This window comes from Suricata suricatta, chromosome 3, assembly GCF_006229205.1.
Source record: "Suricata suricatta isolate VVHF042 chromosome 3, meerkat_22Aug2017_6uvM2_HiC, whole genome shotgun sequence".
Taxonomy (NCBI): domain Eukaryota; kingdom Metazoa; phylum Chordata; class Mammalia; order Carnivora; family Herpestidae; genus Suricata; species Suricata suricatta.
In genome coordinates this window covers 145060193-145087023 of record NC_043702.1, presented here as the reverse complement: position 1 = coordinate 145087023, position 26831 = coordinate 145060193, and the positions used below count along the sequence as shown (strand labels likewise).

Sequence of the window (26831 nt, the reverse complement as noted above, 5' to 3'; positions counted from 1 at the left end):
AAATAAATACATGAATCACATCCTGCAACATATACTCATCTGAGTTAACTAACTCACCAGTGCATTACAGTGTGTGTGTATACACACACACACACACACACACACACGTGTGTGTGTGTAAATACACAAAACATATAGACATGATATTTTATTTAATTTACCAAATACATATACATATGGATAGATGGATAGATAGATACATAGATAGATAGATGCATAAGAGGTATTTAGACTTAGGCATAGTGGCTAAAGATACAAACGGGGAAATAAAGTTGAAAGCAACTATTCTCTACCCACTTCTCTTTCCATTGCTGGTTTCCTAACTGTCCAAAGCAGTTGGGTTCAGAAGGATGGAGCACACACATAAAGAAAATTGATTAACAGAAATTGGAAAAAAAAAAAAAAGACTTCTCAATGAGCAACAGAGAAAGATAAAGTTTAAAAGAGATGATTAGGAGGACTAGTGTTCCAGGAAAAAAAAGGAAAGATAAAAGTTCTAAGTACATACTGATTTTCTTATGATTTTATTCTTAAATGATCTCTGTACCCAACATGGGGTTTGAATTTACAACTCCGAGATCTAGAGTTGCATGCTTTGCTGACTGAGCCAGCCAAGTACCCTCACACGGATTGCTTTTTTTAGTAAGTCAAAAACAAAGCAAAATTGGATTAAAAAAAAAAAAAAACCAGGGAAACCGGATTCTCAAACAGATACACAATGGCCCAAATCTACAAAAATGGTTTCAACTTTGTGATAATATAAGAAACACACTTTGAGATATTGCAATAACATTTTCCACCATTTCAATTCACTTCAGAAGGAAACAATGTGACAAGGTAGTGCTGAAATAGGTAACCCATAGTTGATAGAAGTATACAATTGATAAACTTCTGCAGGGCACATTAGCACCACATATTAAAGACCCTTAAATCTTTTGTGTTCTCTTACTCAGATGGTGTATTATTTCTTTATAGAAGAATGGGGAGAAATACACCAAAATTGTTAAAAACAAAACAAAACAAAACCCACCACATTGTGATCTCTGGATATTAAGGTTATAAAGATGTGTTTTTTCCCCTGATTTTTATATATTTAGCCTATGTTCACTTCTATGAAAAGTCAAATTTATGTTTTTCAATATTTAATTAACAAAAATTATATATTACACAAGTATTTTAACAATTCATTTCAATAAGAATGAGTAAGAGAAAATGAACCAGCTATGGGAGGAGAATGAGAATAAGAGAAACTGGAAAGGATTAAAGGGTTTTAAAGGAATTAAGAAAATGGAACTGGAAAGGACACAGAGAAGTCCTAGCTTTATTCATTATTGTTGAAGAGGAAGTGAAATCAGTGTTTACTAAATACAGATTAAAAAACATACAAGCCTTATTGAACTACCCCAATGCCCCAAGCACATAAAATAATGTAGAACTCTTCTGTGGTTACTGAAATCCAACGTGATAAGTACATTTGTTACAGTTGTTATTTTCCAAAGAAAATTTTCAGTCTCTAGAATTTCATAACCTAGTAACACACAAAGCAACATATTTACTAACAAACCTCTACCCGTAATACACACCAACATAACTAGGGAAGTACAGGCAAATCACTCCTTCCTGTCTTCAGTGTAAGATCCTAAATCCTACTTGACTTATTCTCTCACCTGCTCTTTGTTGAATAAAAGGAAGGGACAAGGGTGGAGGCAAAGAGAGGAAGAAGAAAGAAAGGGAGAGAGATAGAGAAGATGAAAAGGAGAGGGGGAAGAGCTTACTATTCTGTGCAATAGCATTAATGTACTTTCGTCACTATAGACTTGAACAATTATTAATTTGTTGTTTTTAGGTGAACCTATCTTTGGTTTTGGCAGGATTCCAATGCTCCCCTTTGCTCTGAGAGAAATGTGACATTTTCCCTTTATCACCTACTCCCACTTATCTTTTAGATTTGAATTACAAAAAGACTAGAAAGAAAATCACTCCAAATGTCTCACATAATAGTGTTATGCTTTGTTGGAGAGTAGCATTCCTAAAGATTATATCTCATCAGGTAGATTCAGTCCAAGAACTATGAAAACCCAGTATTCAGAAAACTACCTTCCTACCCAGAAGCTTTAATATTCTTGCACACATCGTAAGCTCAGTGCACATCCCCTGGTTCAGTGAATAAGACTTTACTTCAGAATGAGAAAACATGCTCCAGTTGCCAATGGTACATTGTTCTCCTTTTCATTTTGCAGATAGGAGTGGTTTCCATTGATCACACTCTTGTTGATAATACTTCTCATCTGCATTTTGGGGCACTATTTTGACTTACCTGATATCACCATTTGGAGGCCTTTTTGTAACAGTGCAAAGATAATGGAAACTTTCTCAATAAGGTGATGAGTCACTAGCATTTTAAGCATCCATCCCCTATTCTCCCCCATTCTATTTGCCCCCTGCAACAATAACCAGTTTATATGATTGGAATGAACTTAACCATTTGTAAAAGGTGGAGATGCTAAAATGCAGGAGAGTAGCTGGCATAAACCAATGATATCTGCTGTGCATTAATGACTTTCCTGTATTTATAAAACTTCTCTGCCATACTTTACAATTATAAATTTCCAATACTACATGCTTTAAAAAATAAGAGAATGTGCTTCTTCTGCAGGTCCAAGAGCATTTTGTTAGTATTCACATAGTTCCTTGCTTCCATAGTTTGGAATGAATTTTCATTAATTACAAAACTAATTCTTTAATAACTCAATTCTCAGAACATTTTGAATGTACCTAACTAGAACTGTGCATTATAATTATCAAATCAGAATTGTCTTAGTGGCTTTACTTACCTTCTTAATGCATACGGTCAACTGTGTGATGAGTCAGGAAACCAGTAACACATTTTACATAACAATAACATTTAAGTGATATAACTTATTTTTAGCCACACAAAATGTACTTTTCTCTTATTTTTGCATATAATATGCGTGAATTTATTTTTAACATCTTCATTGTTTAAATTTAATTTATCTCAGAATTAGAATATGTATTAACACTATTAATTCCATGTGACAACAGAATTTGGAGATGATTATTATAAAATATCTTACTACTCTCAAAGCTTTTTTATATACGTATTTGTATATATATATATATATAATATGTTTAGAATTTTAATTTCTCATATAATTCCTTAACCAATTTTTGAGTATAAAGTTTTGCAACCTGTCTTGAATTTTTTATAATGTTGAAATTTAAAAGAGATTGGAATCCTGCTATGCAATTTATTCTCAAGTTTAAGAAAAGCTATAATTTATACACAATAATATGTGTACAAGTAATATGGTCAAATAGTTATCAAACTTTGTATCTTATAAACAGGAAAATTAAGAACAAGAAAATATCAAGAACATTTTTATAATTCAAGAAATAGTCCATAATTATAACATTTGTCCTTATAAAATGATTTTATTAGACAATAATGGAAAACTCTATCAACATTAAATATATAAACTCTGCAACAAAATAATAAAATAAGTAAAATGAGAATATTAATTCTTACCAGTATTGGAATCAAGATTGTCTTGCCCTGAAAAAAGGAAAACAAACATCTCTTAGAAAATTTCAAATTTCATAATACATATGTAAATATATGTTAGATTTATGTGTATACATCATCTCTATGTTAGTTAACATTCACAAAGTGGTGATTTTCAGTACCTTTTACCACTGAAGCTACATTTCTCTCTTAAGGTCATGTTTACAATACCCAAAGTGTGTCAAAACTGTGCTATTAGTTTTTGAATTCTCAGGTAAAATATAAAAGTAATAGAATAAAGGAGAGCTATTAGAATTAATTTCAAGCCTACAAAAGATTTTGGACCTTTTTCCCCAAATGCATTCATTTATTTAGATAATGATTATTTATTGAGTGCCTACTATGTGCTATATGCCACATACTAGTGGTATAACATGACCAAGATAGAGAAATTTCATTCCGCCAAAGAGCTCAGTTCAGTGTGAGATACAGATCAAAATAGAAAGAGAGAGAGAGAGAGAGAGAAAGAGAGAAGAAGTCTTACAGTATGATGGTCAGTAAGACAGAATGCACTATAGCAGCACAGTGGGGTTGGGGGCACCTGGGTGGCTTAGTCAGTTAAAGCATTTGACTCATGATGTGAGCTCAGGTCATGATTCCAGGATCATGGGATTGAGCCCGATATCAGGCTATGTACTGAGCATGGAGCCTAATTAAGATTCTCTCTGTCTCTCCCTCTGTCCCTCTCCCCCACTCACATTCACTCAAATAAATTTTTAAAATTAAAAACAAAAAAGAAGCACATAGGGGATCACCTAATTTAGACTTCCAGGATTGGTGGCCAGTTGGTAAAAAAGGTGACAGAGAGGGTTTCTTGGATACATTTAAGGTGTGACCTAAAGGAATATGGATAGTGAGCTCAGTCCTAGAAAAATAAGAATTTGAGATCTGTCTTACAGGCTTCAAACATCCATCAGAAGAAGGTGTTTAAGGGGAGGTCTACTGGAGAAGCATTTCAGTTTTCAAGTGGCATTGTTGTAAAATGGAAAATAGATTATCAGAAGGCAAAGTTGGGGACAAGCATCAGGAGACTAAAATAAAAGCATATGAGAAAGATGAGGTGCTTTATGAGGGAAATGTTACCAAAGAAAGAAAGAAAGAAAGAAAGAAAGAAAGAAAAGAAAGAAAGAAAAGAAAGAAAGAAAGAAAGAAAAGAAAGAAAGAAAAAGAGAGAGAGAGGGAGGGAGGGCGGGAGAAGTAAAGAAAGAAGAAAGGAAGAAAAGGCAAGAAAAAAAATCCACTTTAGAGGTAGTCATCAAGACCTTGTAAATCTTTAGAAGTAAGAAAAGCAGAGAATGAGTAACAAGGAAAACAAGATTGATAGCTTAACATACTAGGCAATTGCAGTAGGTAGATTGTGGAAGCTTTCATTAACTAAGCTAAAAAAGAAAAGCAGAAGAGACAGGAAAATTTGATATTCTTGAGAGTTCTATGTAAAAAGTTTAGTAATTTTTGGAGATGGATGTTGGCAGCTCAAGATATCCCCCTGAGCTGAGGCTACGGATCAGCATATAGATGGACACTGTAGCTGTGACAGGGAAGGAGGACCCCAGTTATTCAAAGCAAGCGTTCAGGATAGAATTCTGAAGTTGCATAAGCATTTAAGGAGAGGGCCAGCAAAAGAGACCTACTCTTCTATGTAGGAGAGAAATCAAAGTCAACAAGGGTTACCGATAGAGCGTGTTTCAAAAAGGAAATTAATGAAATCAACTAAGATGAGAGCTAACATGGATCAATTAGATTTGTCACCTGAGCTTGCGGGAAGGTTGCAAAGGCCAGTTTTATTGCCAAGATTAGAGCTAGATTCAGTCTGCAGTGAGTGAGACATGTTTCATCCCCCCTCTTGGTAAATGACTATGAAAAAGATCATAAAATCCTTTACCAAATGACAGTCAACTGATGTGAAAAAGAATCAAACATCAGATAAAAGAATGGGTTGGCTAATATTTAAGGCACCTTGAAATTTTATATTTTGTCTCCCCTCAGAAGGGCCATCAGATGGGTAGCACCCAGTGTTCTTCGGTGACATTCCCGGGTTTAATTCTTGATATAAAAACCATTTTTGTATTTTATGTTATATTACATCTATTATATATAAATGTGAAATCATTAAAACATATACTGTATCAAATATTTTCTATTTTCTCATTATAGTTCTCTATTGTTTCTTAATTATTCATCCTTAAGTATTGTTTTTAATGTACATGATTTGGATATTTGTCCCTCCTCTTGTTTAGTCAGCATTTATCTTTCTATTCCATATAAAAATCATATTTTTATTTTTTATATTTATTTTCTTGTTAGAAGTTTTCCCTCTTTTATTTTTATTTCCTTCTAAATTAAGTTCTTAGAATTTTTTCAATTTGTAAAAGAAGTAATAAGAGAAATAAAAAACATTACTATAGGAGTGACTAACAGAGCTTGTGTTTTAAGTGAAAGAAGAAATAACTCTCATGTCAATTGTAAAGAATGCAGCATATTGCCACATTCAAAATATTCGAGTTAGTTTGAGTGTATAAACACATTTCATATAATACACCTCTCTTCTTTATCCAAGAAGCATATAAGTTTATAAATATCTAAAACTATTTTGATATGTCCCTTCTCAATATGAACACTTAATTCCTTGGACCCTCAAACAAGTTAGTCTGGTTTAGTTAAGTTCAAAACCTATTTATTGTTTTGCTGTCCTGATACTGGGCCCAGGTTTGAACATGTAACATGTATGGTCCTTGCCCTAGGAAAAATTATAACCTGTAAGATATAGATAGAGACAGATATCTACATATATGTAGCTCCAATGGTTTGAAAGATGATAGATGATAGATAGATAGATAGACAGATAGATAAATAGATAGAGATAGATAGATTCAATATTCTGCCAAGACATTTAAGTAATAGGTGAACCTGATTATGACTAATAATTAAAATTCCTTTCAAGAGATCAGCAAGAGTCTCCCATATAATAAGTGGTAGATGAGTAATTGTTGAATGGTTTTGAGCATGTGTAAATGCAAGAGAGAAGTCAAACAGAACTGATGACAAAACCTTTGGGAGAAGATCCAAGAGGAAGCCTTATAGGCCATGAAAAGAGATTGAATTTTTTCCTGAGAGTGATGGAAACCATTGGATCAATAAATATAGAAGAGAAATAAAATAGATTTGATGATAAAGCAGAATCTTAATGTTGCCTTTACTAGACCCAGCACCAACTCCCAGACCACTATGCTCTATCGTTCTGATTTATTAGTTACCACCAAAACATGTAGCATAAATGATATAGAACATGTTACAAAAAGGAATTATAATTTGTCACAGATTCATTATGGAAATGGAAAAGGAATATTGCGATAATAAGGAAGTTTTCTTCTTAACATAAGAACCGTGAATAGTAGAGTTAAATATGCTAGACGTGTTAGGTAGACTATTCATCAGGCCACATACGTGTTAAATGCCGCAGAGATATCAATTTAATTCTAACTGGTTCAAAAGCAATGAATGTTTTTAAAGAAAATATGTGATGTATAGTGTTTCAATTCAAGTTTAGAAAAGGAGAGCAAGGTAAATTACCAAAGTGGAGAAGACAATTGCTACAGATGTATCTTTTTAAAAGAATAATTCAGAAATGATACTTTATTATTATTAATTGCTAATATGTATTGAGTGTTCATGGTATATGAGGCACTATAGCAAGCCTGTTGCTTGTATCTTCTCTCTTAAGGACCACAACACCCCAAGAGGCTTAGAGAAGTCAAGCGTCTTGGCTAAGTTCCCAAGACTAGTGTGTGCTAGCCCAGGCTTGACCCTGAGCTTGTCTGACTCAGGAGACATTGCTGTCAATCCTCCGGCCTCCAGCTCTCTTCATTCATTTACCCTTATCACCTTTCCTCTACATCTGACCCTGAAAATGCTTTTAGTCAATGCTTTGGCTACACAGAGATTGGTGTTTATTAAAAGCTCATAAGCTAAATAAAGAAGCCTCTTAATCAAAACTGGACTACAGAATAAATGACTAATAGTGTTACAAATGCTAAAATAAACTTGACCCTAAATATAGACATTTGAGCTAAATTAGTTTTCTGGATAAATGCTTTCTGTATGGTATTGACAAATATTAGAGAAAAATCAGAAGTGTGTCAATTTAATTTACTAAAGAATATTATTTTGACAGGAAAGTCAACCAAACTATGGTGACGTCAAACAAAAGTACTATAACTCACAGACTTGTGTTTATCCGTGAAGAGACTTCCATAGCTTAGAAACAGAAAAACAGCATATCTCTATATGTGTATCTACATCTATGTATTTCTGTTCTAATCACAACTCCATTCAACATTTCTCCAAATCCGTTAATCTCCAATGCAACAAAATTTAACATCCGCGGCAAATAACATGTATCTAAAGATGGATCACATTTTCCTTTCATGCTTACTTCCCATAAAAGCTTCTCAAATTAAACATGTGTCTTTCTTTACATCCCTTTATCTCAGAATCTGATTCTAAATTCCTCCGCTGAGTGATTTTCTGGAATATTTTGAAACCCTGTAGCTTATTTTATGTTTATTCATTCTCTTTATAGAGTATCACACACACATATAGTCTTTTTGTTTGAAAGAAAATTCACAATTCAGACTCCATAAAGACTAAATTTACTTATTCTCATAGTTACAAAAGCCCTATAAACAGATTTTCAATCTCTGTAACACTTTAGTTAACATGATAAATCACATGAAAATTACTTGGGAACTCAATAAATTTTACAGAAACACACTAAAATAAAATCTCAAAGATGCAAACCACTTCCACATTCAAGCTAATGTCCTTAAGAAAATATTCAGGAACTATGGCAGTGCAGTTGGCATTGATTTCAACAAGACATATCTACTAGATTGCATAAAATACAGAATTTTTCAATTATTTTTATTTATTTATTTTTAGTGTTTATTTTTGAGAGAGAGAGAGAGACAGTGCAGGCATGCACACACATGGGGGAGGGGCAGACAGAGGCTCCAAAGCAGGCTCCGGGATGACAGAAGAGATCCTGATATGGGGCTCAAACCCATGAACAGTGAGATCATGACCTGAGCTGAAGTCAGACACTTAACTGATTGAGCCACCCAGGAGCTCCAATTTTAAAATTTTTTTTAATTTTTATTTATTTTTGAGAGAGAGAGAGAGAGAGAGAGAGAGAGAGTGGGGGAAGGGCAGAGAAAGAGGGAGACACAGAATCCAAAGCAATTTCCAGGCTCTGAGCTGTTAGCACAGAGCCCTATCCAGGGCTTGAACCCATGAACTGTGAGATCATAACCTGAGCAGAAGTCAGCCCCTCAAACAACTGAACCACCCAGGTGCCCCTCAATTAATTTTAAAATATCAAAAAACTATAGATCTCAAAGTAGGAACATATATAAAGACAACCTACATGAAAAAGCCTAATTAAAAATCTAATATCTAAAGGACATATCCCCTCCAAAAAAAACCATCTCATGACTTACATAAATGTAAGCATACAGCAACAAATACTTCCATCGAGACTGTTTCTACATATCAGATAAGATAAATAGATGAAGTTACTTAAATACTTAGAGGAGACTGCACTACCAAATGTCTGCAGTACTTTGTTGTTACCTCTATCACATTTTGAAACTCTTCCTAAATTATATAAACAATGACTTTAATTGTCTATTTTATTTCCATATGCAGCCATTATCAGAACATTACTGAAACATAGGAGGGAGCAACTGTGATGAAACCCCATCATTAAACAAGAAGACCCTATCAGGCTGGTTATATGAGATATTAGTTATTTCATGACCTACCCATTCTGCTGCAGTACATGGTCAAAGAGTGATCTTCCTGCCTAATGCAAAGCAAAAGAACTACTGTAGTCATCTCAGCTGTTTGGCTTAGACAGACAGCCTTATACTCTTTGTGCTCTAGTTCACATATAACTTAAAAGCAGCTACTGTTAGTGGAGTCAAATAGACTTGGAAAAAGCACATAAATGTCTGCACAAAATAATAACTAGTGCATAATACCTATTTAATATCAGGAGATTGTATTAATATAATAGCATTACAATACATGTAAACATTCTATAAGGACAATGCGGGGAGGGTGTGGAAAACAGATAAAGTAGCAGTGGGGATTAAAAGGGAGTGTGTGACAATAAAGAGAAAGCACTGGTACTTCTACAAGTATGAACTGCATTGAGCGCTTTTAAATTCTATAAGCACAGGAAACAAATATAGTAAAACAGAGCCTAGTAATAGACTTAGTATTTCTATATATTATCTTTTGACTCCACTCTTCTGGGATAACATTTTCTACATTTGTTTTTAAAAGGGCAGTGCCTGCTTCATGATTTAGACAAGGGAATATTTAGAAATGTTCCAGTAGGTGGCACCATAGCTCCAAAAATCTGTAAATCATGGTACAAGTGCTCTTTTCCATTATAATCCTGTTGTGAATCACCAGTGGAATTGACCAAGTACATTAAACAGATGAACATGCAGATAACAGAGCACTTGATCTTCAAAGCTGTGTTATTCTAACACATGTATTGGGGCTGAATTTACCTTTCCCAATATGTTTCCTTTACAACTCAAAATGTTTAAGTGATCACAAATCAAAGATACCTTGAAGTCACACCCCTAAGTCCCTGATCAGAAATTTCATCAAAAACTGGGAATCAGTGGAGTGAACATGACATTTCAAAAGATGTACTTGGGCTCTAAATACCACCCGTTCCCAGCCCAACCCCTACCCCCACGCTACCAAAAAAGGAAATGGAATGTCATTTCCAAAGGGACTTAAACATGTCTAATTCAGCAAATCTAAGAAAAGTACAAGGACAGAACGGTGAAACAGAATAGATGAAATAAATACTGATTCTCAGCACCTGCCCTAAAAGAACAACGGCATGTTTTGAAGCTTGAGAATGCACATCTGACCTCTATAAATGTAAAGCCACACAAAAGTGAAATAAGCACATCATGACAAAAATTAAAGGTCAGTTAAAACAAATATGCCTGGTTTTCCTTGTTTAGTAAGGCATGATAATAATAAAGCACATAAATAAAAATGAAAGGATTCTACTTTACTTACTTACATAACCTGGTATATGGTCCACACCCAACAAATCCCACAGATCACATCAAATTAGTACATATCCATGGAGTAAGCACTGGGAGCAAGGGACAAACAAGGTTTTATCTAGATTTCAGAGGACCTTAGGAAATAATCTGTCCTCCATTAGCTTATCAGCAAATATAATAACGACAGCAGCAGCTTTACGGAAATGTTATTATGTATCAGACACTATGTTAACATCTTTGCATGTTTCTGCATTTACCCATCCAAACGAGCCAGTGGGTTAGTGCTTATTTTTCCTGTTTTGTCGGGAATGAAAGTGAGATGTGACTTTTAGTAAATTGCTCATAGTCATCACCTAGGAAGTGCTAGTTTTGAAGGAGTGTCTGTCTAATCACAATTTTCTTCTGCTTCACTCAGACTTTATGTTAAAACGTTGGTTGTACTGTTAAATGCCTGGAATCTCATGAATGAAACAGCTACTGCTTACCACAAGGAAATAATTTCAGAGATTTCAACTTACAGGGAAACGTAGGATGTTAATATCTATTGACATGTAGTTCATTTGATAGATAAGGAGACTAAGACTCGGTGAGCTTAAATGTCTTTCTGATTTTGTACAATTTAGTAAGATATGTGATTTCCAAGCTCTACCAATTACCACAGAATTTCAACATACTTTAAATAGAAATGGGCATTCAAGGACATACATGAACAAAGAACAGGAATTATAAAAAGCAACATTTCAAGATTGAGAAAGGACACTAATAGATACTGGATAAAATATTTGAACATTGAAAGAAAAAAGAAACAGTGGTACAATAGAAAACATCATTTAAATGTCAAAATATCTTAAAGTTTTTATGTTTGCTTCTGGAAAGCAGGGATTGAGGATGGGAAGTGGGGTGGAGACAAAGGACTGACCTTATTTACTATAAACCATAGAGTACTACCCAAACTTTCCAACTACACATACACACACATACACAGGAAGAAAAATACAGATAAAGTTATCAGCATGTAAAGTGGAGGATAAAGACAATAAATCCATAAGGCTTGGGGCAGAATAAAATCAAGGAATTTATTATTTTAAATATAGCGATCATATCTAGGTGTTCCCTAAAGAATTTTTATGTGAAACACCACAGATATTCTTGTTCAGTTGTGAGTACTTATGAGTTTTCAAACATATTCACCTCTAAAACCAGGCGTGCATTTAGATGTCTTTTATATTTGGCTTAAAACATCATATTATCAGTTTTAGCCATGTTGATTAAACGAATAGCAATATTAATAAATCCAAGATGGTCATCTTAAAAGACAGGTTACTTTGCCTTACTTTTTAATCTTTTTTTATTAAAAATTTTTTTACATACATTTATTTTTGAGAGACACAGTGAGACAGAACACAAGCGGGGGAGGTGGAGAGAGAGAGGGAGACACAGAATCCGAAGCAGGCTCCAGGCTCTGAGCTAGCTGTCAACACAGAGCCCAATGCAGGGCTGGAACCCACAAACCGTGAGATCATGACCTGAGACGAAGTCAGATGCTCAACCGACTGAGCCCCCCAGGTGCCCCATCTTAATTTTTAATCTTAAAATATTTACCTATATGTCACTGCAGGGGGCAGGAGGGTTTAGGAATAACTAGATTATCACTTCCTGTATATGATGGTCAGCCTAAGGTCTTTGATTTAGATTCACAAGCCCTAAAATGTCTCACGGTCACATTTGTTTTCGGAAATATTTCATGCTACCTGTCCCTCAGAGACATTTATGAAGTGTTAACATATTAAGGGCAAAGAGAAATGTATGTAGCTTTATCTCACCAGATTCTCCCAGAGGTATTTGCCACCAGCCCATTTCTCCCCATGGACGTACTGTAGACCCCGTCGTGGAACAAAAGCACTGTGCAACCTCAGCAGAACACAGTTTACGATCCTGGTTTGTGTTAGTTATGTATAACCGCACATGTGTATAAAGAGAAAGAATAAACAGTATTGTGATCCTGATTAACATAAAACCAGGATTTATATTTGCACCAACTAGAAATTCAGGTTAAATCCAATGAACAGCTCTGAGCTCTGCCTCTCCACATTCTGACTCAGTAGGTGTGAGGTGTGATTTGTGGTCTAGTAATTTCTCAAAGTCTAATGGCGATGACGGTGGGAAACAAAGCTCAAGAATGATTGATAAAGCTGCTTCCCTTACGCGTGTACAGTTAACCCTTGAACAACTCCGGTTTGAACAACATGAGTTGATATGCAGATTTTTCGCAGTGCAGTGCTGTGAAAGTATTTTCCTTATAATTTTCTTAAAAGCATTTTCTCTTCTCTAGCTTACTTTATTATAATAATACAGTATATAATACATATAAACAAACAATCCATGTGCCAATAGATTGTTTTTGTTACCAGGAAGGCTTCCAGTCAAGAGTTGGTTACTAGTAGTTAAGTTTTGGAAGAGTCCAAAGTTTTACTCTGATTTTTTTAAATGCTTTTTTATTTATTTTTGAGACAGAGAGAGACAGAGCATGAGTGGGGAGGGGCAGAGAGAGAGGGAGACGCCGAATCAGAAGCAGCCTCCAGGCTCTGAGCTGTCAGCACAGAGCCTGACAAGGGGCTCGAACCCACAAAGATGAGATCATGACCTGAGCTGAAGTCAGATGCTTAACTGACTGAGTCCCCAGACGCCCCTTACTCTGATTTGCAACTGCAGGGTGGCCAGCACCCCTCATCCTCTGGGGTCAACTGTAATCTAAACAAATTTCCCAGGCTGGATTTACAGAGCATACCTCAGAGGTATTTCAGCTCAGCTCTAGACTACTGCAATAAAGCAAATAGCACCATAAGAGTCAAATGATTTTTTTTTGTTTTTTGTTTTAGTGCATATGTCTATTAAGTGTGCAATGGTATATGTCTAAAAAATGTACATACTTTAATTAAAAAATACATTAGTGCTAAAAAGTTCTAATCACCTGAGCTGTCAGCCAGTTATAATCACTAATCAAAGGTCACCGTAACAAATATAGTAATAATGAAAAAGTTTGAAATATTGCAGAATTTACCAAAATATGACAGAGGGACACGAATTGAGGAAATACTGTGAGAAAAATGATGCCAATAGACTTGCTGGAAGCAAGATTGTCACAAACCTTCAATCCGTAAAATATTCCAGTATCTGCTAAATACAGTAAGACAGAATGCAATAAACTGAAGCACATCTGTATTCTCCTGTCAAAAGACTTTTTGTTTCTTACAAAAATGTCTCTTTTTATTTCTCTAAATCTAGGGATAAGTGTCTAATTTATAAAATATACCTCAGAGAGCAAAAATTTTTTAAATTATTTGGACCCCAGGGGCACCTGGGTGGCTCAGTCTGTTAAGCGTCCAACTTCGGCTAAGGTCATAATCCCCAGGGCTTGTGGGTTGGAGCCTCACGTCAGGTCCCATGCTGACAGCTCAGAGGCTGGAACCTACTTCAGATTCTGTGTCTCCCTCTCTCTCTGCCTGTCTTCCACTCACACTCACAAACTCTCTCTCTCTCAAAAATAAACATTTAAAAAATAATTATATTAACCCCTTAGTAAGTGTATGTTTTTGTAGCTTTTGGCTTTCTCTAGGATAGAGTAAGATTGTAGGCAAAGAAATACAAAGAATAACCAAAGGATGTTTGTACAAGTTGTGAAATAGTTTGATTAGTGTCCTTAGTAGTATTGATAATATTTACTATTTAATAATCAGCTACTATGTTGACGGCATTCCTCATTTTACAGATGAAGTCTCAAAAAATAAATTTGTGCAAGGCTAAAGAACTCAGAGAAGAGTTTGATTTCAAATGCACATCTGTCTGACACTAAAACCTCATGCTTATTCAACTATACTGTGCTCGAAGGGAAAAATATTTATGCTAAATCCAGTAATTGTGCAAAAGACCCATCAGAGACCCAAAATAGTAAAATAAGACAGACGAACCATTAAAATGGGATTCAGAGTTAAGTCATACGTTAAAATGTACTTTTAAAAAATGCAGATTGCTGAATAATGACTATAAAAGAGTTAGAAAAAACCATTTCTTTAAGAAAAAAAGGAGTTGGGGGAAGGGTATGAACGGGCTTGTGACAAAGTAAAACTTGGGTATGGACTTATCCTTCAGTATTTTTACCCAAATCCTCAAGAAAGAAAAAATAGAGCATGCTTGAAAACGGCTTACTCTTATTACATCTGTGCTTTAAAACAACACAACACAGCACAACACAACTCAACACAATAAGCTTGTGCTGATCAAGCCGGTATCTTGTAGAAGAGGTGGGTACAGGAGCGAATGGGTGGGTAAGGGAATGAGGTGGGGGTGTGAATGAATGGGAGGGTGAAGGGGTGGGGAGTGAGTGAATGGAGGGGTGAGGCACTGCATGGGGAAGAGGTCTGCGAAGAGTGAGCACTGTGCGTTTACTCCAGGTCTGGAGTCCATGACTTAGAGCATCACCCACAGACCTCCCTAAATGAACCAGGACTGAACGGTGTCTGTGTGTGTGTGTGTGTGTGTGTGTGTGTACTAAATACAAGATAATAAGAAATAAATAGAAAATGAATATTAGGCTCTAAGGAGTCTGCCTACCAAACCAGACTCTTATCTCACAAATAGAATCATATGTCCGCTGAAGCTGCACAAAAGCCTTCTAGAACTCCTGAAGCAAAAGGCAATAAAAGCAAAGGCTGATAGATGCACCACTAACTTCTCATTTCCCCTTAATGAAAACTCTGAACAGAAACCTTTGATTTACTTTAAGAATCATTAAAAGAATCCCAGGCATAATGGGAAAAGCTACACTTTCAAATAGAAAAGGTTTTCAAAATGTTGTTCTCACAAGAGTGCTGTTTGCACAGCTAAAAGCTAACAGCAGTGTCTTGACTGTTCTTGTGGTTTCTTCTCTTCGGCGTACTTCTGTTTTTCTGATTCGAAGTCTTTATAGGAAAGGAAGAGGCACAGCCCCTGTGGTTAAGCACACAGCGCTTCCAAATGGTGAAATGGGTTGCCATAGCACCAGCATAATCAGCCCTATCTCAGGGTTAAACCACAACTTCTCTAGTTCATGTTGAAGCTGTCTGATTATACATTTAACTGCTACCAAAAAAAAAAAAAAAAACCCACTGAATATCAGGTTGATTTGTTTTTGTTTCACTGAATAGGTATTTCACAGGTAGGCTGATTATTATGATAGTGATCTGTTTCACTGAGAAAGCACTTCATTTGGAAAAGCATTTGCAAGTGACATTTTAATGAGAAAAAAAGTTAGGTCTAATCCTATCTTTCAAAACATAAAAAGTCTCCATCTCTTTGGCCAGCAATTAATGTTGATTAATTAGTCACATAATGAAACTTGAAGAAAATAGACTACAAAAAAAGACGACAAATGTGTTTGCTTATTTGTAAATAAAGTTCCCATTTCTTTTACTTCAAGATTGTGAAATGACCAGAGAGAAAGCAAGGATATTTCCCGTATCATCACATGTGAGCACTGTTCTCCCACTACCAGTCTACATCATACCCTGTGCAGACAAATGTAAATGACTTCCTTAATATCACTCTCGAAGCCTTAGGAAAGCTAATGCCCCCAAACACAGAAATGGAGAGGGGCATTTTCCTGCCTTGCTCTATTACCTGGCATACTTCAGCCCTGGTTGGTAACCATTTTCCAATTTAAATATTTCTAACAATTATCTCATATTCTGACTAAAAACAATTGTTTCATGACACAGAAAACATTAAAATAATACATATACAGCTCCTGCATTTCCTGCTAACTATATAATGCCACCTCTTGGGATGAGATAATTTAGAGCATGCATTTCACATCATTCTCTGAAATTCAGAACCTAATCATTGGCACCTGGGGTCTGTGCTTCCTTTCCTTTCCACTGCTTTTTCCCTAGTTCAAGTAGTTCTATTTTCACTGACTCTGTGTGTGTGTGTGTGTGTGTGTGTGTGTGTGTGTGAGAGAGAGAGAGAGAGAGAGAGCGCTCTATGCCCAACATGGGGCTCAAACTCACAACTGAAGATAAAGTCTCATGCTCCACCAACTGAGCCAACCAAGTGCCCCTGTTTCATTGACTTTTATACTCAGTTTCTAAACTGCAACTTCCTCCCTTCCTTCCCCATGATGTTAGAGATGGCCACATCAGTCTACTTTTTAAATGTACTGATATGTTTTCTCCTGTTAAAATGTTTCAGTAGGAAATTCCAAAATGTTTACTATTATTATGGAAGGCCTTTCACACTCCATCCCAACCTGCCTTTCCAATGATGTTATCAATATGCTTAAATGAAGTCACTTTTTTTCATTTGAAATTTAGTTCAAAGGCAACTTATTGTCACCCAGCAAAGTTTCAGCACATGTCCTCTCTCTCCCTTTCAATTTAACATTACCTTCACCCAGAATATCTTTCCTTCTTTTAATGACTCTAAATCATAGCCATTTTCAAGACACAGTTCAAATTCCAACTTCATGACCATTGTTCTGGTCTTCCCAGGCCACCGAGGTCTCCTAATGTTTAGAGCAATAATCATGTGTACCACTCACAGGGATGCAAATCATAAATTGCATCCCTGTGAGTGTTTTACATAGAGTGTTCCAGTGAAGATCATAGACTTTGGAAACCACACACAAAATTTGAATCTCTCTTTTGCAGTTCTCTCACTATGTGACCTTGGAGAAAATGACATACTGTCTCTGATCATCAGTTCCTTGTCAGCTAATCTATAATATATACTCATAGGGTTTTTATGGCTTTTAAGTAAGACAAGACAATGTTTGTGAAGTCCCTACTAAGGAAGTAAGCACTGAGCACTTCCTCACTTGGAAGCTGGACAACTGGTAGTGATCATCGTTATTCATCGTCATGATCACCTCCTTTAGGCATTTGACTTAACTCTATTTGTGTTTCTGAAGGGCACTGGTGGAATCAGCATTCCTTCTATCCTACACAATAGCTAGTTTATGGAAGATAAATAATAAACATTCTTGGTTTTAATCTTAATATTATTTGGGCCAATGGTCTCATGTTAACAAAACTTTGAGCAATATACTTTTGAAACCCATTGTAAGATGTGTAATTTCTCATTTCATAAGATGGTATTTCATTTCCTCTTGGCATTTTCATTTGCTTTCAGATTTTCATATACATCTTTATTTATGTCATGCAAGGAAGAACAAAATGCAAAGCTATACCCAGAAAGAGCTGGGGTTTGCATTGTACTCAAACCGAGGTGGGTTTGAATCCTAGCCCAGCCAGTTAGGGCCTTGTGTGGGTGAAAAGATGTTTGTGAGCTTTATTCTCCTTGCATGTGGAGATAGGATCATTATACTCAGTGAATGTGTAGTTTGATAAGAGGATTAGATGGAGTAATACTTGCAGAGGATTTTACCAAATGGAGAGCAGGCACAGAGGTGGTGTTAAATAAATGTTCATTACAGTTGACACCAGTCTATCCCTCTGCCTTTTCCATTGAATATACCTCAATGGACACTTTTCAAAGACATTCAGGAATGCAGTTATATCTAAAACTATATTAAGAACCTATCAGGGCTGAGTCATAGATTTGTATAAGTGGTACACAAAATCTCATTTTATTTTTAATTATGAGAATCTATATGTGCCTACTATCTTGAATTCTATATTTCTTAATAACTTTTCTATGATTGTGCAATTTTTGCTCAGCAAGGAAGAAAAGAAAATGAGTTACATTCCCAGATTATAGTATTTAGTGTGCCCCTTCGCTTGAATTTGCTTATCACATTCAATTGCCACATTTTATCATATACAATTTATACTCTCCCTCAACCTTTGGAAGGCTTCAAAGAAGTTTTATCAAAACCAAGGTTTAATCAGTGATCAAACAGAATGAAACCTCGTCATTTGCAACAACGTGGATGGAACTAGAATGTATTATGCTAAGCAAAATCAGTCAGAGAAAGACAGATATCATATGATTTCACTCATTTGGGGAATCTAAGAAACAAAACAGATGGACATAAGGGAAAGGAAGGGAAAATACAAACAGAGAGGACAGCAGATACTCTTAAATGTGGAAAACAAACCGAGGGTGTTACTGGAGATGTTGGGTGGGGGGAAGGGCTAAATAAGTGATGGGCATTAAGAAGAGCATTTGTTGGGATGAGCACTGGGTGTTATATGTAAATGATGAATCACTAAGTTTTACTTCTGAAACCAGTATTACACTCTATGTTAACTAATTTGGATTTAAATCATTTTTAAAAAAGGATTTTGAGTTATAATAAAGATCTTAACTTTCAAAAACACATGATTGTCCAATGACCTATCATCTATGATTCTATCTTCAAGCAAACAGTGGAAATGGCTGCATCCCACAGGTTCTGAATCCTGGGGCTCCCCTCACAAAGGTGCTTGGGCAATATCTGTGCCTTGTAGTCTTGAGGGCCAGCTTCCTGCAACCATCCCCAAAACTACTTCAGAACCCTCTCACGGACTGAGATCTACCATCTGTTTCTTAGGTTTGACAACTGTACACAAAAAGTATTTCACAGCCAGATGGGAAAGGATGTGGCCCCTTTTTAGACTCATACTTAGTTTACTCTTTCTCCTTACTGATTGGCTGAGGCATTCCCAAAAGTCAAAAGAACACCTTGGGCTTATGGTACACTTATGTTAAAATAGTCACCATTCTAAAATCTCAGGACATGACTCCTCTAGGCTTGGGTCCCCCATTGTGTCTAGTGTTAACATCGATGCTCTGTGTATTAAATTAAAACTGGTTGGACTAAATTAAGATATTTAAAAAGAACCACAACAATGATAAGTCCCTCAACAACATTTCGAAAGTGGACATATAATGGCTTAAATCAAATGACTTATTACTGGTCTATTTCTTATTTCAACTATTTCTTTTACTTTTTTGTGTCCTTAAGGTGAAATTTTAATCTCATATGGAATCTGTTGCCTCAGTTGGGAGGTATAGTCCTTGATCTTGAGGCAGGAATAGTATGCTGGTCATTGGCACAGTTCGGGAATAATGCTTCTAATATTCTCTAGTTATCCTTTTAATGAAATCAGCAGTGACAACAAAAATTACCCCTCTCATTTCAGATCCAGGAATGTAGCCACTCGTGGATAAAGCTAAACATGAAGGAAAAGGATATCTGCTTCCTTTCATAGTAATAAAACCTCCCAAGGAAAAAGGACCTTGTACTTTTGAAGTGTCAATTCATTAACGTATTTTTGTCACTTATATATAATTTACAGAGATAGAAAAATATGTTTCTGCCTGATCTATGACAAAGATATCTGGTTCTTGATACAATATGTCATTTCATGTCATAGAACAAAGAGTAAATTTGGACTGAAATAATTGTTATGAGAAATCTTATAAGAAGTTCATATTTTTAGTTTCTCTCTTTTTTGGCATTATTTCATGATCTGCTCAAGTTGATCTGCTCAAGTTGATACTAATGAAGAAGGAGGTGAGGCTACAATTAAGTAGGCTCTCATTGTTAGTGGGATATTATCAGTGGCATATACTTTTTAAAAGAATACAAGCAGGGCGCCTGGGTGGCTCAGTCGGTTAAGCCTCCAGCTTCGGCTCGGGTCAGATCTCACTTTCGTGGGTTTGAGCCCCGCGTCAGGCTCTGTGCTGACAGCTAGCTCAGAGCCTGGAGCCTGCTTCTGGTTCTGTGTTTCCTTTTCTCTGCCCCTCCCCCTGTCATGCTCTGTCTCTCTCTGTATCAAAAATAAATAAAACACTAAAAATATAAATTGAAAAAAAAAGAATACAAGCTAAATGTTGACAATGAAATAAAGATACATTTGAGGCTCATTTATTGAGAAAGCTCTGGGAATTTTTGTGTAAAAAATACTTTTTTCATAGTCTATTACCACTTCAACAAAATGAATATTCTCTTGAAAACTTTTTTAAAATGTGTTTAATGTTGATTTAATTTTGAGAGAGAGAGAGAGAGAGAGAGAGAGAGAGAGAGAGAGAAGGTGTGGGGCAAGAGAGAGGGAGATACAGAATCGAACCCACAGATGGTGAGTTCATGACCTAAGCCAAAGTCTGTTGTTTAACTGACTGAGCCACCCAGGCACCCCCATTCTCTTGAAAATTTAGATGTTTGTTACTCACAAAAATTAATTACATGTCAAAAACTATGATTATTCAATTCATAAAGTGACTAGAACTGAGAGATATTCAGAGTTTTCCAACGATGACTACACAATTTGTTAAGAGTCATTTTTTTTTCTTTAAACACTTGAAATCAGGCTTTCAGATCCAAAATTGGTGAGATTCACATGCTATATGACCATTCATAACTTGTTTAAAAAGCTGTGCAAACTAATGGTCCCGATGATTAGTCTCTGAAAGTAGATGTAAATTCCGGGACAGTAGTTTTGGAATATATGGTACAATAAGATTTTTTGGTAAATAAAATACAGACACTTTGATACATGCATGGGGAACAAAATCTAGGCGCATATGCATCATTCTATTAACATTAACTATGTGACATTATTAACCATCAACATTATTATCTAACTCACCTATTTCTGTGTTTAAATTGTTAATCTGAACCTATTGTATTTGTAAATAGAAAATTAATACTGATTATAGGTGTCCAAGATAAATGTCTTTAAAATTATATTTAATCTGTATTTTCTGCTAATTGGTTTTGATAAAATGATTGAAAGAAAATAAAAAGAAGGGCACCTGGGTGACCCTGTCAGTTAAGCATTCGACTTTTGATTTCAGCTCAGGTTATGATCTCGGGAACCATGAGATTGAGCCCCACATCTGATGGTGCCAGAACACAGCCTGCTTAGGGTTCTCTCCCTGCCCTTCTCTCTGCCCCTTCCCCGCTCATGTTCTCGCTCTCTCTCTCTTTCTCTCTCAAAATAAATAAATAAACATTTAAAAAAGAAACATAATTTTTAGAAGGTAAAGACCATGTTACATAGTATCTTTAATGTGTGGATGCTTAAATAATATGCTGACATGTTTATAAGTCAGAACAGTTGCTCATTGAGTATCGGAACACAGAACAACATCCTTTTAAAGTTAAGCATACAAAATAGCAGATTAATGAAAATAAAAAAATACTTGAAACCACTTGGAGCTTCTTTCTAGTAGTAGAAACAGAGGCAGTAATGATAATAATGACAATGATGACAATAGCTAATATTGAGCCCTCCCTGTGTGCTAAAATGACACGGGCATGCTCAAACAAGCTCTCCCTTCACGAAGCATCATGCCACTCTCTGCACATTCTTTGACCAATGTTGATAATCTCTCCCATATATGTCTCAACCATCTCTCTTCAAGATCACTATTTCCTTAATATATGTCCTGGGAGAGGCAAGGCAATATATTAAAATTACCATGGATGGAGGGCCACACAGACAAAATGCATGGTCTCCTTGCCCATGGTAATATGGTAAAAGGTCCTACCTCTTACTACTGCTAGGATTAGTCATGAAGATTTAGCTTTGCTTTCTTATCTGAAAACCCCCATTCTCTTGAATACATAATCTCAGTGTGGTAATCGCAGTGGTGTGGTAAAGATTAGAGGTTTGTAAAGCATCATATATATAGTAAGCATTCTAACCACTAGGCTGCAGTTTCCATTGCCAGGGATGCAGAAAAACTATAGCAAATTTTGGTTGGAAGTTTCTGTAAGGAAATCAGAATTCACCAACATCTGTGGAAGGGGATCTATGATATATGATCACCTGCATGAGTTTCACACAGATGGGGAGTGAATGGAATGTCAGTGAGAAAAAACAACTATGCTAATGATACAGCTGAGTGGAAAACATGGGACCAGGAACTCTGAGCTTCAGTGTCATTGTGAAAATCAAATGCTATACTGTAAATTACTCAGTCCCAAACAATGATAGTTTAATAAAATTCTCTTGAAAATTACTTAGGATTAGCATCTCTGTGAAGAAAGAGCCTCACAATTCAATTCAATTTGGACATCAGAAAAACCCAAATTCAAAGATGTTCTACAAAATATCTGACCAGCAATTTGTTAAAAGTTTTCATGAAAAACAGGGAGAGACTGGAAAATTGTCACAAATCAGAGGAGACCAAGGAGACAGGAGGAAGGAATCCAAAGTGTAGTTGTAGGTTAGATGATACAGCATAAAAATGACATTGATGAGAAAAATGGGTGAAATCTGAATGATTATTTCTTAGTTTTAGCAAATGTTTTGTGAAATGTTAACATTAGAGAAAGTTGAGTAAAAAGTAAATGGGAACTTTCTATGCAAGTTTTCTGTAAATCTGATATTATTCTTAAACTAAAGGTTACTTTTTGTTTCTATAGTTCAGAGGAAGATGAAGCAACTTTTGTTTCATTTAAAATAGAATATTTTTGAGATAGGGCATTTTCATTGCACATCTGATAAATGTTTGCAGTCATGGCCCCACTCATCACAGAGTCATAATGTAGATGCTATAAGTAACAATCATAAAAAGACGATGTCATATATCATTCCATGTTTAAGGAATGAAAATTTCATGACTGAAAGATATAATAAAGCTGACCTAACCACCTACCTAATACATGAAACTGCTTTATAAAATCCCTACAGAGAGGAGGTGGGTGGGGAGATGGGTGAAAAAGATAAAGGTCATTAAGAGGTGTAAACTTCTAGTTATAAAATAAATAAGTCACACATAAAAAGTACAGCATAGGGAATATAGTCAATAATATTGAAGTAATGCTGTTTGGTGACAGATGGTGACTATACCTATGGTGGAGAATACTGAGACATGTATAGAATTTTTGATTTAGTAAACTGTACACCTGAAACCAATGTAACATTGGGTGTTAATTATACTTTAATATAAGAAAAGTAAAAAAATCCCTACTCACTAATTGTGAGCTTATTCTCAAACATCTGTATTGAAAATTTACCCACAACTGTTTCTGGATCTCTATGGTATTTCATTATCTAAATCTGAAATGACAATAAACAGGAGCTACCCCTCTAGTCTCCATTTAAAAAGGATATGATCTTTATGCTGAAGAGGTAGTATCACTTCTACTGTCCAGAAGAAACAAGCAATAGCAGGGGAAAAGGTCTTTGGTTTAGGAAGATATATCTAGATTAAGTTAATTTATTGTATACCAAATGAATACACAGAAGTTTACTGATCCATGAAAGAAGACCATTTTTAGGGGTTTTCCCCCCATGTGAACACTTGATTTACCCAGAGCATAAAAATCATTTAATTAAGACAATGTGTGTAGAGAAGTATATTGTGGATATCTCCTGACTTCAGAATCTTTAAATTTGAGTTTGCTTTAAAAGTACCAGCAAGTAGGGGTGCCTGGCTTGCTCAGTTGGTAGAGTGTCCTACTCTTAATCTCAGGGTCATAAGTTCAAGCCTCACATGGGGTGTGGAGTCCTCTTAGAAAGAAAGAAAGAAAGAAAGAAAGAAAGAAAGAAAGAAAGAAAGAAAGAAAGAAAGAAAGAAAGAAAGAAAGAAAGAAAGAAAGAAAGAAAGAAAGAAAGAAAGAAAGAAAGAAAGAAAGAAAGAGAAAAAGGAAGGAAGGAAGGAAGGAAGGAAGGAAGAAAAGAGACAGAGGGAAAGAAAAGAAAGATAAAAGTAAATATATATATATATGTGAATATATACATACATAAGTAAATATATATGTGTGTGTTTATTCTCCAGTATTCCTGGGGAATTTTTTTCACTCTGAGAGTATATTATTTTGTAGTCTTTCATCATACTTTGTTTATTTTCCTAAAAGATTGTTTTCGTTAATAACACTGGAAGACTGAAAAAGATTAACTCTTTCATTTTTGTGAACAACAAACTAAGGGTGTGAAAGGGGGTTTTGCCTCTAGAATGGAAACAATAAAAAAACAGTTTATTTTCATTTATTTAAAACAAACACTTTACTTTTTATTCACTCAATAAATATTTTCAAATCTCTTTTACCTATAAGATACCATTGTTGGTGCTCTAGACACATAATCTATGGCCTCAAACTATTCACAGTCTAATAAAAATAGCAAGTTATATGGATGCCATCATAATAAAAACTAATGTGTAAATAGTACTTATTATGTATCAAACACTATAATAGGTTATCTATAATATCTGTAAATATTTGTCATTTATATTAGCTTCTTTAATCATTGTAGTCATATGAAGTATGGATAATCACCATCCTGATTTAAGTGATGAGGAAAGCACAATAAGGCATGCCAGATAACTTGTCCAAGATCATTCAGCTTGTGAGTAGCAAAGACAGTATGGTTCATAGTCAATTCTTTCAACCCCTAGATTATTACCAACCACATTGTGAGATGCTAAGCACTATGGTGGAGTAAGCACAGTGTGCAATGAAAGCCAAGAGAAAGAGTGGATAACCCATTCTTGGGTTAAAAATGGAAGACTCCCTGAAACAAAGGAATATCTAATTTGAAAAGGAATTAGGAAGGAAGGGAAGATGAGTCCTTCAGAGAGAGAGAACAGTATGGTCCAGAGCTAAAAACCTCATACATTTCAGAAAGTAAAAGTTCTTCTTGGCTAGAAAGCAAGATGTAAGGTAGAAAAGGGCTAGAAATGTTTCTGGAAGGGAAACATGGTGCTGCTGATGAAGGCTATCCTATTATATAATAAGGAGTTTGAACACTATCCACAGGCAACAGAAATTATTGTAGGGCTTTAAGCAAGGAATAACCCAACTCTTGGAATGCAGGGTAGAGTTTAGGCATGCAAGACAAGGATATGAGTTAGGAGGCTGTAAGATGTTTTTAAAATGCTGTTGACATACTTTTGGCCACAATTAACAGAAAAGGAATACTTCAAACAGAATACACATTAAGGAGTTAACTATTCCACAAGAAAGGATGAATTCAGTGGTTCAATAATGGTATCACAGCCTGGGTTTCTTCCATATTTTTCCTCTGATATTCAGAGGATGGGCCCATCTGCCCTGAAGGTCTCAAAATGACTACGTGTCACATTTTCATAAAATAACAACCAGAGACAGGAAGGGAGCTTTGGCTTTCTTTTGTTTCCTTTTAAGACTAAGGAGGGCACGTGGGTAGCTCAGGAGGGCACCTGGGTGGCTCATTCATGTTAAACGTCTGACTCTTGTTTCAGTTCAGGTAATAATCTCACAGTTCATGAGTTAGAGTCCTCACTGGGCTCTGCTTGAGATTCTCTGTCTCCCTTCCCCTCTGCCTCTCTCTCTCTCTGTGCATGGGGATGTCTGTCTCTCAAAAATAAATAAATATTTTTAAAAATGACTAAGGACAGTTTCCCCAGCCTCCTTCATGTTTTACTGGTCTAAATTGCATCATTGTCAAAGAGAATGTAGTCACCATGATTCATGTTGACCAATCAAGACCTAAGTCTAGGTCACACAGAAATAGCAAGATCTGATTGAACTTTAAGTCACCAAGTAAGGCAGAAATAGGTAAGTAATTAAATAAATACAAAATAAATGTATTTAGAAAATGAAGTTTCCATTAGTCAGAAAGCCCAGAGGCGTGAGGGATAGCAATCTCAGAGGCCACTGTAGGAAGCAAAGTGCTCTGGAGCAATGGAGGTAGACAGAAGTGAATATTTCAAGAGAGATGAAGAAATTCAGAATAGGCCCTAAGTTTCTGGCTTGGGCAATAGCGTGGAAGCTGATAAATTCACTGGTATAGGGAAAATAAGAGCAAAGTAAATTAAAGGAAAAAGATTTTGAGTTCAGTTTTGTTATTGTTGTATTTGAGTTGCCCATGGGATACTTTAAAGATGCCTAGTACCCAGATGGACAAAAGGAACTTTAATACAGAAAAGACAGCAAAACTGAAGACGTGGTAAGTCACCACTTAATACAAGACAAATTAAGCACTGCGAGTGAGTGATATCACCCAGAAATGCCAACATTTAAGGAGCTATCAGAGAAAGAGGAGCCAGAGTCCTGAGATGAGTAAGAAAACCCAAAAAACGTAGTGTTAAGTTTTATGGAAACCAGGGGAGGAGAGAGTTTCAAAAAGAAAGAAACTGTTAATAATTTCCAGCATCTCTGAGAGGTGAAGCACAAGTAAACACTCAAGTTTAGCCCATTGGATTTAATGTTTTAGAACCGTGTGGGCAGGGATAGTGAT

At 35.7% G+C, this 26831-nt stretch overlaps 1 protein-coding gene across 10 annotated transcripts in view; it reads right to left on the bottom strand.

The window, feature by feature from the left end:
• Window positions 1–26831, bottom strand: part of PTPRC (protein tyrosine phosphatase receptor type C) — a 116830-nt gene that overhangs the window by 57611 nt on the left and 32388 nt on the right. For 6 of the 10 annotated variants that reach the window (XM_029935408.1, XM_029935410.1, XM_029935411.1 and 3 more), the window contains exon 3: window positions 3548–3574. In XM_029935408.1, coding sequence (XP_029791268.1) covers window positions 3548–3574 — 27 coding nt within the window. Of the gene's footprint in view, window positions 1–3547; window positions 3575–12503; window positions 12553–26831 lie in introns of those variants that run through there. The other 4 variants (XM_029935409.1, XM_029935412.1, XM_029935415.1 and 1 more) reach the window with 1 other exon arrangement.